Source organism: Polyodon spathula, chromosome 22, assembly GCF_017654505.1.
Source record: "Polyodon spathula isolate WHYD16114869_AA chromosome 22, ASM1765450v1, whole genome shotgun sequence".
Classification (NCBI taxonomy): domain Eukaryota; kingdom Metazoa; phylum Chordata; class Actinopteri; order Acipenseriformes; family Polyodontidae; genus Polyodon; species Polyodon spathula.
In genome coordinates this window covers 10182835-10197111 of record NC_054555.1, presented here as the reverse complement: position 1 = coordinate 10197111, position 14277 = coordinate 10182835, and the positions used below count along the sequence as shown (strand labels likewise).

The following is a 14277-nucleotide window of genomic DNA, read 5'->3' as shown; positions in this document are numbered from 1 at the left end:
TTCAATATCTAAAGGCTGTTAAAATCGATCATTTAAAGAAAATATGTTCAAAAATCAGTACCACTGAAGGCATGCACTGTTCTTTACACATCTTCAAAGATTTAAGATATATTTTACAATCAGAGTGAAAATGAGAAAAATTTGGTTTGGTTTTCATCCATTTGCATTTATGTATGTAATAGCTTCCAAATAAAATAATCAAATTTATTAGGAAGATCAGAGTCCTTAAAATAACAAATGAGATCTTTTATCGAGAAATAAATGAGGATACTGCAAGAATCAAGAAACCAGTAACTTCTCCAAAACACATTAGAAAATGTGCAGCTGAAAAACAAGCAAGGGATTCTTTCAGTAGGAGAGCTGCAAAAGGTGCAACTAGAGTCAATGTTTGAATGTATTTTATTGCTATAATAATGAACTGGATAAACCCTATGTATGATAGTAAACAATCTCTTTCATTTTTGGCAATAGGGATACTTGTGAGAAATTGACCATGTTCTTTTGCAGTTAACATCACAGTTCAGTAATGAGTTCCAGGACACACCAGCTTTTGGTCTTGTATAATCTGTCTGAGAAGTGCTGTCTTACAAATCTGTTACTGAGACAAAAATATTCCCCAAACGGTGGAAGACTTTACCTCTGAATGGAGAAGCAGCTCATTGTGTCTGTATTATCTGTTTCCAAACTAATTCAGATGCATTATATTCAGAACAGATGAGTCTATACCATGAAGTTCTGAGTCAGGACCAGCAACATACACACGGGTACTGTGATCTGTACTGAATGTTCAGTCACCAAGATACATTACAAAACAAACTGACAAGGTTCTGGAGAGGCATTTTACTCATTTATTCATTTGTGTCCCTCTCAAACAATAACAGAGGTAAAACATGTTAGGCTGCAAGAAATACAGAGGAGGTGTGTTGAGCTGCACTGACGTGCTGGTCCCAGTGGTTGTGGACCCGGTCCAGCTTAGTGCTCCCCACCTTCGTAGCCAGTGGGGAGAGGGTTCACATGAGAGTTGTGGAACAAACTGTGGTTCCCGTCACCCCAGGGGAAGGGCTGCAGGGAGGGAAAGAGAGAGAACGTTAGCAGACCATCAGAAATGCACCTGGTTCCAAATGTACAAAACACTTCATGGTACATGAATCCCAGAACACTAAAAGCAGGTATATTAAGTTTCCAAGGGCTTACAATGCAGGCTGAAACAGCACCGATGGGCTGTTAGCACCACTTCCTCCCAGCAACGTTTGAAATGTATTACCAACACTATTGATTTCTAGAGTCATTCAAATCTTCTCTTTACACATCAAGAAGGCCTACACTGTATGAAGCGCTGAATACGCTGAACGCGCTGCTACCCGCTTCTCGTGTAACAGCGATGTTCGCAGAACGGTTACCTTGCTGCGGATCTGCAGGTGTGGGTAGGCGATAAACTCAGGCTGCTCGTGGGAGTGATGCTGCATCTTCAGGTAAGTGTTGAGCATGCAGACCCCCACCGCTGGCAGCGCCACCACAAACGACAGGATCTTCCATGTGCGCGCTGCGAGCAACACAAGACATGTTAGATAGTTAAATTAATGTATAATCTAAAAAATAACCCTTGACCTTTACTATATTAAAGAAAAAAAAAAACGTATTAACAAAAAAGTCAAACTGCATGCAGCTATGGCTCCTGTTGCACCCAAACAAAAAACAACTAATAAACTTAACCCCTAACCCTACCCCGAAACCGCCGGTGATTATTTACAGTATTTGCCAGCAGACCCTGCGATTATTGGAGACGGGCGATTATTTTTAGTTTTACGGTATGCTATTTCAACACCGTTGTTTCGCGCCCTCTAGTGGCTACTGCATCCAACTTTCATCACCTGAACTTAAAGATAATACCCGGTAGTATTTTGATTTGTATTTCAAAAAATTCATAAATACTGTATTTTCCTCACTATTTTTTACACACACACACACATATATATATATATATATATATATATATATATATATATATATATATATATATATAGCTCTAAACACTCCCGTCACGTGTGGTGTTGTAATACTGTACTGCAATTTCATTTTGTATGTATGCATTTAATTGCACGTTCGGTCAAGGAATTTTTCAGCATTCCCAAGACACCCGATATATTTAGCAAGTACAACTAGTCTAAGCAAGCCTGTCAAATAGATTGCTGTCGGGTTATCTAACAGCACCATGCCCCGATAACTAGAGCTAACGCCGGGTAAGCGATCAACAACATCAACTTCGCTTTCAGGACGCCGTGCAAAAGTCGCCCAAGCGAGGCAACGTAGTCAGGGTTTTCAAGGCGGTGTAGAGGATAATGTGAAGGGCATGCACCCTGAACACAGAGTACGACCACCGAGCTAAATCGCGACAGTTGCGAGAGTATTATTGGGCTTTCCGTTCCGTCTCCCCTAGCAAGGTCACCTATCGCCAGCGCTTGGTCAGGTTTTCACATTAAAATGCCTGGAGCAGCTCTCCTCCTTCGTTTGGTGCATCACGCTTTTTCTTACCAGCCTGGTGTGGCTCGCCGTGCGCGGCGGCTGAGAGCTGCCGGCTCTGGGCGCTGAAGGTCCGCAGAAGAGGCTGCAAGAATCGTCCTGTTGCTGCCATCTTACAATCTCTGGAGTGAATGATCAGGGACAGGAAACGGAAGAGACGTGTTTTTTTTTTTTTTAACTTCTGGTACCGCTACAGTAAATACTTTTGTTTGTATATTGTATTATTGTTTATTTACTCGTATAATCATAACTATATAGTGTATTTTATGTGCTTATACATGTTACTTTCGTAATTTTAAAACACTAATCAGAATCCGAATATAAAAATAAAATCAAAATGATTCTGCGTAAGTGTGACGTAATGTAGTCGCTGACGCTAGCAGTCCTTCACTGTGATTGGTTGGTTTCGGATGTTAATTATTTACACAGGTGTTACAGGGCAGTACAGGTTACAATGTAAAAATTATATTTAAATACATTATTCCAGTTTTGAGTAAGTGCGAATAACGCTACTAAAATACAATATGAAATAAAATGCAACTAGTTAGGATTGCAACAAGTTATCTCTACCACGAAATTAGTGCAAGGCCAGTGCACAAGCAGAGGGTGCAGTAACGGGTGCTGAGGTCAGGCGATGCACTGCATAGCAGGAGAGTGCAGTCTAAACTGGGGCAGCTGGCTCCACCACAGAGAGGCTAGGGAAGAGAGGATCAGTCGGACTGTAGAGGACGAGCAGAGAGGGTTTGTGAGACTCCAGGGATTAGGAGGGGGCAGTGTTGTCGGGTGTAAATGTGCCGCTCTGGCGCTAGATTCCGGCGCCAGCAACATTACATTCTGGCGCCAGTAGACGTGTTACATTCGGATTATTTTTTTTTTGTATTATTTATCCCTTAGCAAACATAGATGATGATAGTTTCTCTACGCATATGACCCGCCCCCACACTCATCCGCAAAACACTAAGGGGGTTGATAATCTAGCACTAGTATCTCTAAACTTTCAAAACAGTTTAGCACCATTTTTCAAAACGATTTGCACCCCTGGCCAGTGTGGTAACATTGCGGTAAGCAAAAACAAGGTTCTTGAATACGGATGCAGATTGTTTTGAAAATTGGCTCTAGACTGTAAAATCACAGTGTGGTTACCTGATGGCTTTCAGTGTGTGAGGATGAACGAATTGAATTTGTTATACACACAATGAAGAGGCTGTTAAACTGTAATTCTCAGAGTGGCCACTGGGAGGCAGGCTACCATTGTATTTCCCATGAAGATGCTATAAAGCCAACTATGTTTTTTTAACTGACCAAGCAAGGATTGATTTTCTGTCCTGCTGCGATTAGAACACACGAGTTCTGACGGCTTCTTGCAGACAATAATAAAAAATAAGAGTGAAAAAATAAAAAGTAAAAATGTAGTTAAAAGTAAGAAAATAAATGTTAAAATATTAGTGCAAAAATGAATGTGCACGCCAGGTACCAGACTTTAAAACCATTTCAATTGCTATTTTTAAACCTGCAATTGCTATACAATACTGTTACATGGAAAACACAAATCAAAATCAACAGTATATAACATTTGCAGTAACTCTTTACGCCCTTGTGAACCAATACAAGTGTCAAATAAGTAACACACAATCTTGTAAGTATTTTCGATTACTTATGAACAATACAAAATATTTTTTTGAAAAGAATAACACAAATATACACAATAAAACGGTTATTTTAAAAACAATAGAAACACATTCAACGAATAAAATAATAATTTGTGAACAGTTTAATGCATCATACTAAACACAAGATCTCTACAAGATGGATGATTGACCCCTAATGATTGACCCCTAATGATACATAAAAAAAGCCTCTAGCGATGACATGCACGATGTACTCTAGGCATGCTTGCTTGTGTGCTTGTCGTTGGTGTTGCGCAGAGAGGTGTGTAACACACCGAGAGCACACAGAGATCACCGACGGGGTGTGCAGTACTATTGCTGCACACACTGGTGCAAAATCAAGAGAGACTTTGACATCACATCATTTTCACAAAATAAATTCAAAGTTATTGTTTTGAAAATGGCCACTGGGAGGCAGGCTGCCACTGTTAGGATGTTTTTCTGAAACGCCTGGAATAGGGTTCAATTTTAAAGCATTGGCGAGGTTTACATGTCAGTTTCTCAAACTCTGATGATCTTTACCTCCGGACTGATCTGTGAAATAAAAAATAACACATTAATGTTCCAACAACAATGAAACATTTGGATAACAATGCAATGCAAGATTTGACAATCTTCTTGAAGCTAATGGAGATATTTAGTTTGCTGTCCTCATGTTAAAGCGTTTTACTAAGAAGCAGTTTGCAGTTTTGCTGTTAGATCAGTTGCAGTTTTATTTTTTTTTTCATGCTTCAGTTTTATTTTACTTTGGTTTAAGTTTCTGTAAACCAGTACAGCACTGCTAGGGAAGGAGAAGGACCTAGGGGAGGGACGAGCTGCTGCCCCACCTATGAGCTTTAATAGTGCATTGTACACTGATAGTAATACTGTCATTCTTTTACTACAGCGTTCAAGTGAAGAGACCAAAATACTGAAGACACACACCCCCCCCAATCTGTCAACATCTTTATTTTCATAATTGTTCTTTTGAACAAAACAAGCTTGTAGTGCTTTATATTCAAGATGTGTAACTTTTTTTTTTTATCAACATGGAAATAAATTAAGTAGACTGATGCTATTTTACATTTAATTTGCCGTGGATACACGCAATTTTATTCATTTTTGTTTTATTCATTTTTACATTATTTAATAATAATAATAATAATAATCATACATGTTTCAGTAAACAGGTTTACTGTAATGTACAGAAATTTAATATTTTTTGATTAGTGTTTTATTTGGGGTTTTACTTTTGTGTGATATTTAGTTTAAATATTGCTTCCATGGCCTCGTTAGCGCAGTAGGTAGCGCGTCAGTCTCATAATCTGAAGGTCGTGAGTTCGACCCTCACACGGGGCAGTGCTTTTATTATTAGAACATAAGAACATAAGAAATAAGAAAGTTTACAAACGAGAGGAGGCCATTCGGCCCATCTTGCTCGTTTGGTTGTTAGTAGCTTTTTGATCCCAAAATCTCATCAAGCAGCTTCTTGAAGGATCCCAGGGTGTCAGCTTCAACAACATTACTGGGGAGTTGATTCCAGACCCTCACAATTCTCTGTGTAAAAAAGTGTCTCCTATTTTCTGTTCTGAATGCCCCTTTTTCTAAACTCCATTTGTGACCCCTGGTCCTTGTTTCTTTTTTCAGGCTGAAAAAGTCCCTTGGGTCGACACTGTCAATACCTTTTAGAATTTTGAATGCTTGAATTAGGTCGCCACGTAATCTTCTTTGTTCAAGACTGAACAGATTCAATTCTTTTAGCCTGTCTGCATATGACATGCCTTTTAAGCCCGGAATAATTCTGGTCGCTCTTCTTTGCACTCTTTCTAGAGCAGCAATATCTTTTTTATAGCGAGGTGACCAGAACTGAACACAATATTCAAGATGAGGTCTTACTAGTGCATTGTACAGTTTTAACATTACTTCCCTTGATTTAAATTCAACACTTTTCACAATGTATCCGAGCATCTTGTTAGCCTTTTTTATAGCTTCCCCACATTGTCTAGATGAAGACATTTCTGAGTCAACAAAAACTCCTAGGTCTTTTTCATAGATTCCTTCTCCAATTTCAATATCTCCCATATGATATTTATAATGTACATTTTTATTTCCTGCGTGCAGTACCTTACACTTTTCTCTATTAAATGTCATTTGCCATGTGTCTGCCCAGTTCTGAATCTTGTCTAGATCATTTTGAATGACCTTTGCTGCTGCAACAGTGTTTGCCACTCCTCCTACTTTTGTGTCGTCTGCAAATTTAACAAGTTTGCTTACTATACCAGAATCTAAATCATTAATGTAGATTAGGAATAGCAGAGGACCTAATACTGATCCCTGTGGTACACCGCTGGTTACCACACTCCATTCTGAGGTTTTTCCTCTAATCAGTACTTTCTGTTTTCTACATGTTAACCACTCCCTAATCCATGTACATGTGTTTCCTTGAATCCCAACTGCGTTCAGTTTGAGAATTAATCTTTTGTGCGGGACTTTGTCAAAAGCTTTCTGGAAATCTAAATAAACCATGTCATATGCTTTGCAATTATCCATTATTGATGTTGCATCCTCAAAAAAATCAAGCAAGTTAGTTAGGCACGATCTCCCTTTCCTAAAACCATGTTGACTGTCTCCCAGTACCCTGTTACCATATAGGTAATTTTCCATTTTGGATCTTATTATAGTTTCCATAAGTTTGCATATAATAGAAGTCAGGCTTACTGGTCTGTAGTTACCTGGTTCAGTTTTGTTTCCCTTTTTGTGGATCGGTATTACGTTTGCAATTTTCCAGTCTGTCAGTACCACCCCTGTGTCAAGAGACTGCTGCATGATCTTGGTTAGCGGTTTGTAAATTACTTCTTTCATTTCTTTGAGTACTACTGGGAGGATCTCATCCGGCCCAGGGGATTTGTTTATTTTAAGAGCTCCTAGTCCCTTTAACACTTCTGCCTCAGTTATGCTAAAGTTATTTAAAACTGGATAGGAACTGGATGACATGTGGGGCATGTTGTCAGTATCTTCCTTTGTAAAAACTTGTGAAAAGTAATCATTTAACATATTTGCTATTTTTTTTTGTATCTCTTAAACTTCCTTTTTAATGCTCTGTAAAGTGCCTTTTTTCGCTGAATATTTTTTTTTAATTGATCTATTAAACCATTTTGGCAATTTAGTTTTACATTTAGATTTGTCTACTTTAGGGATATAATTGTTTTGCGCCTCTAGTACTACATTTTTGAAGAACAACCATCCTTCTTCTGTGGGTGTTTTCTCTATTTTACTCCAATCTACTTCTGTTAGTCTCTGTTTCATACCTTCATAGTTTGCTTTTCTAAAATTGTAAACCTTAGCTTTAGTCATTACTTTTGGGGATTTAAAAAACACTTCAAATGAGACCATGTTGTGGTCTGAGTTTGCCAGTGGTTCTCTGACCTCTGTTTTAGTTATTCTATCTTCGTTATTTGAAAAGACTAAATCAAGGCATGCCTCCCCTCTAGTGGGTGCCTTCACAAATTGTGTTAGGAAGCAGTCATTTGTCATTTCCACCATTTCTATTTCATCCTTCGCGCTACCCACCGGGTTTTCCCATTTTATTTGGGGGAAGTTGAAATCCCCCATTAGTATGGCTTCTCCTTTGCTACACACATTTCTAATGTCATTGTATAACAGATTATTGTGCTCACCGTCTGAATCTGGCGGTCTATAGCATGCTCCTATTATTATGCCTTTTGAATTTTTATCTGTTATTCTGACCCATATTGATTCGGTTTTATTTTCTTTGTCCAGGTTTAACACCTGGGCTTCAAGACTGTTTCTTATGTATAGCGCTACCCCTCCTCCTCTTCTGTCCTGCCTGTCTTTCCTATACAGTGTATACCCACAAATATTATATTCGTCCCCATCACTCTCAGATAACCATGTTTCTGTAACACCTATCACATCATAGTTACCTGTTAGTGCAGTAGCTTCAAGTTCTAGAATTTTGTTTCTGATACTTCTAGCATTTAGATAAATACATTTAATGGTTGTCTTACCTGAGTTGTTGTTCTTGTTTTGATGCGGTCTCCCTTCTGTTTTTTTGTTGATTTCTCCCCCCTTCCTTTCTAGTTTAAATGCTTCCGAACCTGCTCGAGGATCTTTTCTCTGAGTAGACTAGTTCCCTTGTTATTTAAATGCAGTCCATCCCGTCTATACAGATAGTCCTCGTTGTAGAATGTGGTCCAATGATCAAGATAGGTGAAGCCTTCCCGTGTGCACCACGTCTTCAGCCATTCGTTTTGATTAATTATTTCCAGCTGTCCATATGGTCCTTTGCAAGGTGCGGGTAGTATACCATTACTTACTTGAATTGGTGAATCAGCCCCTGATCAGCAGCAGCGGACCCTCACCTGTGTAAAGCCTGATCCAAATAATGAGTTTGTGCAGCACCAGAATGAATACTGTATTAAAATCAGTGAAGGAGGAAATATTAAAATGGAAAACGAAGGGGCAATAATAAAATAGTGGTAGCAGTGAGAGTGATCCGTCCCGCCTGTGTGTCCCGAGACAGGCTCTACAGGAGGGAGGTCCCTGTGTCAGGAGTTCAGCCACGTTTCAAACCTGCTTCTGTCAAGGTGAAAGAGGTGGGGGTGGGGTGCATGCATTTACAAATAACACACAGTACAGAAAAGGGCTGTTTGTGTAGTATACACACTTCTCTGGGGTGTGTATCACCACCAAGGCATGGTATATTTCACAAGGTCCTGGTGCCATTGCTCTTGTGTTGTGTTGCCGTGGAATTAAAACTCCATAATGAAAGAATGTACCGTGTTATTTGCACTTGTAAGTGTTCTGGTCAGAGTTGAGCCCCTATGTCATAAATCTTACTTGCATATAGATAGATAGTGCTGGTGTGTTTCATGCTCTGTACATGTAGAGAGCATCAGGCACTTCCCAGACCAGGTGATTGAGCTGGGTTGATTCTGGAGTGCAGTGTAATTTGGGAGCCGTTCAGCCATTTCTAAAACCACTTTTGGGCTGGCCTGGCAGTTTTGTTTTTTTTTCCTAGTAAATTACTCCTCCTGTTCAATAATTGCAGTTGACTTCTCACCCTTAAGATGCTAACCTCTGTCACCTTTCATCTCTCAGGTCTTTTCTGGACTAAAATTAAACTCTAAACAAATAGGAGCAGTGGGCTTTGGGTAGATTTATGTATTAGTAGTAAATCTGTTTACACTAAAAATCGTTCTTCCAGGCACAAGGTAACCTGTGGTGTCTTTCCTTGCTGTTTTAGGAGGAGTTCAAGGCCATGATTGAGACGCCGGCTTCTTCAAAGTCCAGTTCCACAACCTGACAGGGGCAGTGGTGGCCATTCACTCAGGATTCAAACTGAGTGCTCGCCTCGAGTGGGAGTGCCTATCGCCTCGGATACTCCCTGTCCTGGGGAGACGACAACATGCCGACTGGCCTGAAGAGCATGGCTTTGGGTTTGCGTTTAGGACTGGTCTGAAATGTAGCAGTCCCCAGTCAAGACTGTGACAGAAATTGACACACAAAGCCGAGCAAAACAAGTGGGAGAAAACGGTACTCAGAGCAAGAAAATTGAATCTTTTTTTCCTGGTATTACCAGCACTTGCCAGATACCAAGTTTTCAACATAAATAAATAAACCAGGATTTGTTGCTTGATGTTTGAAAGAGGTAATTTGCACAATTTGAGAATACTAACTGTAATGTGATGTCATTTCCACCTGATACAAACTATATGATTAAAAGACATTTCATTTGATCAAAGTTAATTTTATATGAAAAGGTACATAGGGTTCAGAAGTTCAGAAAGCAGCCCAGAAACAAACAGGAATCCCTCTCAGTGTTCGGGACAGTGTATATCTTCAGGGAAATGTGCTGGTGTTGTCGGTTGCTAAACAACCAGTGCTGGCACTGACAGTTTTAAAGAAACAGCACAAAAAAATAACTTTCATAGGGAAAGCATTCCTCAGAGTTCACAGTGCATCTCCCTCAGCTCCAGTCCTGCTGTGTCCAGGGCAAAGGTCATGAGGCATGAATAGGACTCGTCGTCCCCGTCCCAAAGCTTACTCAGGGGTCACAAGAAACAAACTTAAAAGCTAAGCCAATTCTGATTGGCTGGGATGGAGGGTTTTGCTTGGTGTGGCGGGGGGAGGGGTGTATTTACATTGTCTGAACTCCAAGAATTATCTTTCTCAGTTAATGAACAGGCTTTCACTCCCTCTTCTACCTTCTCTTTTCTTCTCATTCTCTGCCCTCACTTCTCTCCCCTCCCCTTTCTGAACCATTTTTCTCCCTCCCTCCTACCTTCTCTGCCCCTCACTTTTTCTCACTCTTATCCCCCTGCTCGCCTCCCTCATTTTCTCTCCCTGCTCTTGAAACCTAATTCTCTGTTTAGCTGTGCCTCACCACAGCAGATGGGACTGGCAGATTAGCTCTCTCCCTGTCTTCTGCAGGGTCTAATCCCCAAATTACAGTAAGCAGTGTTGGCTTCCGGAGAGCCAGGAATGCAGGTGTAGAAAACAGAGGGCTCAGTCAGCACAGAGCCACACAGGAAACGGTAGCTCAGTGTTAGAGTGCTGGACTACAATGTGGAAGGCAGTGGGTTTGAGTAGCTCAATATTAGAGTGATGGACTAGTGTGGAAGGCAGTGGGTTTGAGTAGCTCAGTATTAGAGTGCTGGGCTACAGTGTGGAAAGCAGTGGGTTTGAGTAGAGAGAGAGACTGCTGGACTTTTAAGGGTCCTTTATTGAAGCAAGAGAGAGAGACAGAGAGAGAGACTTTTGACTTTTAAGGGTCCTTTATTGAACATTTTGAAAAAACAAATAAAATAATTAACAATTCACAATAACATCTTTTTTTATATATATAATTCACAATAAAAATATATATTGTATAGATTTAATATATATATATATATATATAATTATATATATATATATATATATATATATATATATATATATTCCCCCAATTAGATAAATCTGTATATACATGCACATCCAGATTATTTCACACAAAAATCTGTAGCTCTCCCTCCTCCCCCAGCACACACAATCCCTCATTCACACACCAACGCTGCTGAAAACTCTGTAAGTCATGGACTAAAGAAAAGTAAGCAAAATCAATTTGAATTCTTGTTTTCAACAACAATTTCAACATTAACTCAGCGTTATAAATTCCCGACCCTTGCAGCTTGTTTTTCTTGGTTTTCCAGATTGCTAATTTTCCTTGCCCAAATATAAAATTAATTAAAGCACTTTTAAATCTGATTTGAACCCAAGTGTACTGCTTTACTCTGTGATATAAATTCCTCCAGACATCAACCAGGCTTTGAACTTTTAAAACAGCAGACAATTCTTTTGAAGACTTGGGATGTGGCTCTTCATGATTCCTATCCATAATAAAATATTCTGTGCAATTAAAATCACCCCCCACTAAAATCATATGTGCAGGATTACAATTAGATAAAACCTGATTTAATTTTTTAAAACATAAAACTTTTTCCCTGCCCTCATTTGGTGCATATAAATTGATAAAAACAATCTTAGTGCCTTTAAAAACCGTTTCTATTTTTAAAAGGCGCCCTTGGTTTACAGGTTTACACTGAGATCCAGCTTTACCTTGATCTCCTGTCCCAGAGCTCTGAGCTGCTGCAGCACCGCTGCCCTGAGAGAGCGTCTCAGAGTCCCAGACAGACTGCCCTTCTTCAGCTACCTTTCCTGGGGTGGCCACACGTCTTTTCCTCTTTTTTTCAACAAGTTGAAAACCTGCGTCATCTGGGTAATTCACTGTTTCAACTCGTTTCTTTATTGTTTTCTTTAACACCCGCACCGATCCCCCGCTTCAGTCGAGGCGCCGGCTCGGGTCTCACTGTCTGCGCTGGCAGCTGCGTTTGCTGCTCAGCCTCTGGTGCTGTCTCAGAGACTCCGTCCTCCCCACTTGCTGGCTCTCGCCTTATTGTACTCAGTATTATTATTTTTTTGAGGGCAAGCCCTTCTAAGGTGTCCTTGTCCTCCAAAATGAAAACATTTCATTGATTCTGTGCTGGCAAATATAACATAATTACTACCGTCAATATTGAAAATCCATGCAACTTCAATAGACGAGTTGGGGTCATTCAATAATAAAAAAACTTGTCTCCTAAAAGACATGACATGCTTAACATCTGGGTTTTTCCACCCGAGTAAAACAGGTTTAATTGGGGACATTATTTTTCCATATCTTAGTAGCTCATTAATAATCAACTCATCTTTAATGAAAGGCAGGACATTTGAAAGGATAACTTTAGTGACAGAAGAAGCTAAAGGTAAAATGCTGACAAAACTTTCTTTGACATACAAACCTTCTTCAACAATCCTGTTCACTAACAGCTCACTACTAAGAAAAACAACGATGGCTTTATTCATTCTTGCAACAGAATTTATATTTCCATACCCTATTTTCTCCCCAACAGCTAACAAACACTCCTCCACTGTTACCGAACTGTCTGGAATACATTTAAATCCATGCCTGCGGGTCAGCGACCCAAAACTTCCTGATTTGGAAACCACGGCGGCTCCAAACCAGGAGAAAAAACTCAAATTAAATAATACAAATAAATAAATAAAACTAAACGTGTACAAAATGAATATAACTTCAGTAAAAGTTTTACTCACGCACAGTACACACCACTCGCTCTACACAAGCCCCTACCACGATCCCACAGACCTCAGCAGAGAGAGAGAGAGAGAGACTAAGACTGGGGCTGCAGAAAAGCAGGGCAGCTTTTTCCTATGAGAACTGGTTACTTTTTTCTCAGCAAATGGGGTCGGTTTCATGCCTCCTGAGTTGGCTCGCTGTACAGTGGCTATCCCTGTGTGTGCAGCTCTCCCAAGGGGAGAAAGGAGAGAAGTTTTCATTCTTTCAGCGCCAAAGCACAGCAGGGACAAAGGCAGCCTGTCACACAATAGGCAGTGCCATTCCCACCTGGAGAAACTGTCTGCCTTCATTTGCAACATAAAACCTGTGCTAATTCCCAGCTCTTTTATTCTGGAAGCACCAATGGGAGCGGTTCCTTTTGTCAGAGGGGGTCACCCCAGGCATCGTCTCTGACGAATCAGAGGAGAGCTCTCACAGAAACATGATCAAAGTAGATTTGTGGAAGAGCCATCCAACCGCTATTGAGAGAGCTGGGGCAGGGCAGGCTGGGTGCTGCTTCCTGTCTTTCAGCAGCCCATTTACAACTGACACTAATCACAGCAGCAAGCATGCTGAATTGTACTTGTAAGATTTTCAATCAAACTGTAATGCAAACTTTATCATACTTGCACGATTCTTTCTCAGGGCTTTGGCGGCCACCACACTTTCCTATTCTTTACCATGACATTCAGCTCTTGCTATCTTAGCACAGGAATCTCTTTCTAGCCTTGACAGAATGCTGAGAAAGTGGCTGCTTGTGTGCTTCCTCTCATCTGGGAAGCTCCACGAAGAAGCCTTTGGTTCAGCAGTGAGGGACGGGGTCATTGCTTTAAAAGAGGACAGGTAGAGAGGTGCATCTTGAAACAGACTGGGAACACTGCTTTTAATTGACTTTCTAACATTTTTTATAAATGGATATTCTTCCCCAAGAATTACTATTTGCCCGTTTGAGTCATTACAAAACACACTGCATGGTGAAGAAAGTGCAACCACAAAAGCTGACTTTGTAATGGTTTACCTTTATATAAATTGCAGTCATTTAGCAGTTCTATTACAAACTGTCCGTCTAAAACACCCTGATTCAGGCATGTGTCCTCCTGAGATAATCATTCATTTGGACTAACACATAAGCAGTGTACAAACTGGCCTCTAACCCCGTGCAGCAGAGCGGCACTGTGGAAGAGCGCTGGCCCATAACTCAGAGCTTGATGCATCCAAACCATCCTCTGCTCATTTTCTTTTCTTTTTTGGTGTAAGTGGAGGAGTTTCAGTGGAGGAATTAACATTGCTGGTGTACCAGGGTGGAGGCTGGGCACAAACTGTAACTGCAAGCGTCTTAATAGCTATGCTAAAGAGCCGAGCTCATCTGCATTCGTGGTTTCAGAGCTTTTAACCTCATCTCATCTCACCGACAGAGGGCAGGATAGAATCTGT

General features: G+C 40.4%; 1 protein-coding gene and 1 non-coding gene across 2 annotated transcripts; one reads left to right on the top strand and one right to left on the bottom strand.

Annotated features, from left to right (window-relative positions):
• Positions 1-828: 828 nt before the first annotated feature.
• On the bottom strand, positions 829-2664 carry LOC121296886 (cytochrome c oxidase subunit 6A, mitochondrial-like). The gene is made up of 3 exons (XM_041222783.1): positions 2533-2664; positions 1401-1543; positions 829-1062 (listed from the first exon to the last, which is right to left on the bottom strand). Exons 1-3 carry the CDS (start codon positions 2630-2632, stop codon positions 973-975), a joined length of 333 nt encoding a protein of 110 aa, XP_041078717.1. The 5' UTR covers positions 2633-2664; the 3' UTR covers positions 829-972.
• A 2788-nt stretch (positions 2665-5452) lies between these two features.
• trnam-cau lies at positions 5453-5525 on the top strand. Its single transcript has one exon. It is a non-coding gene; the product is annotated as a tRNA-Met (tRNA).
• The last annotated feature ends 8752 nt before the right edge of the window (positions 5526-14277 follow it).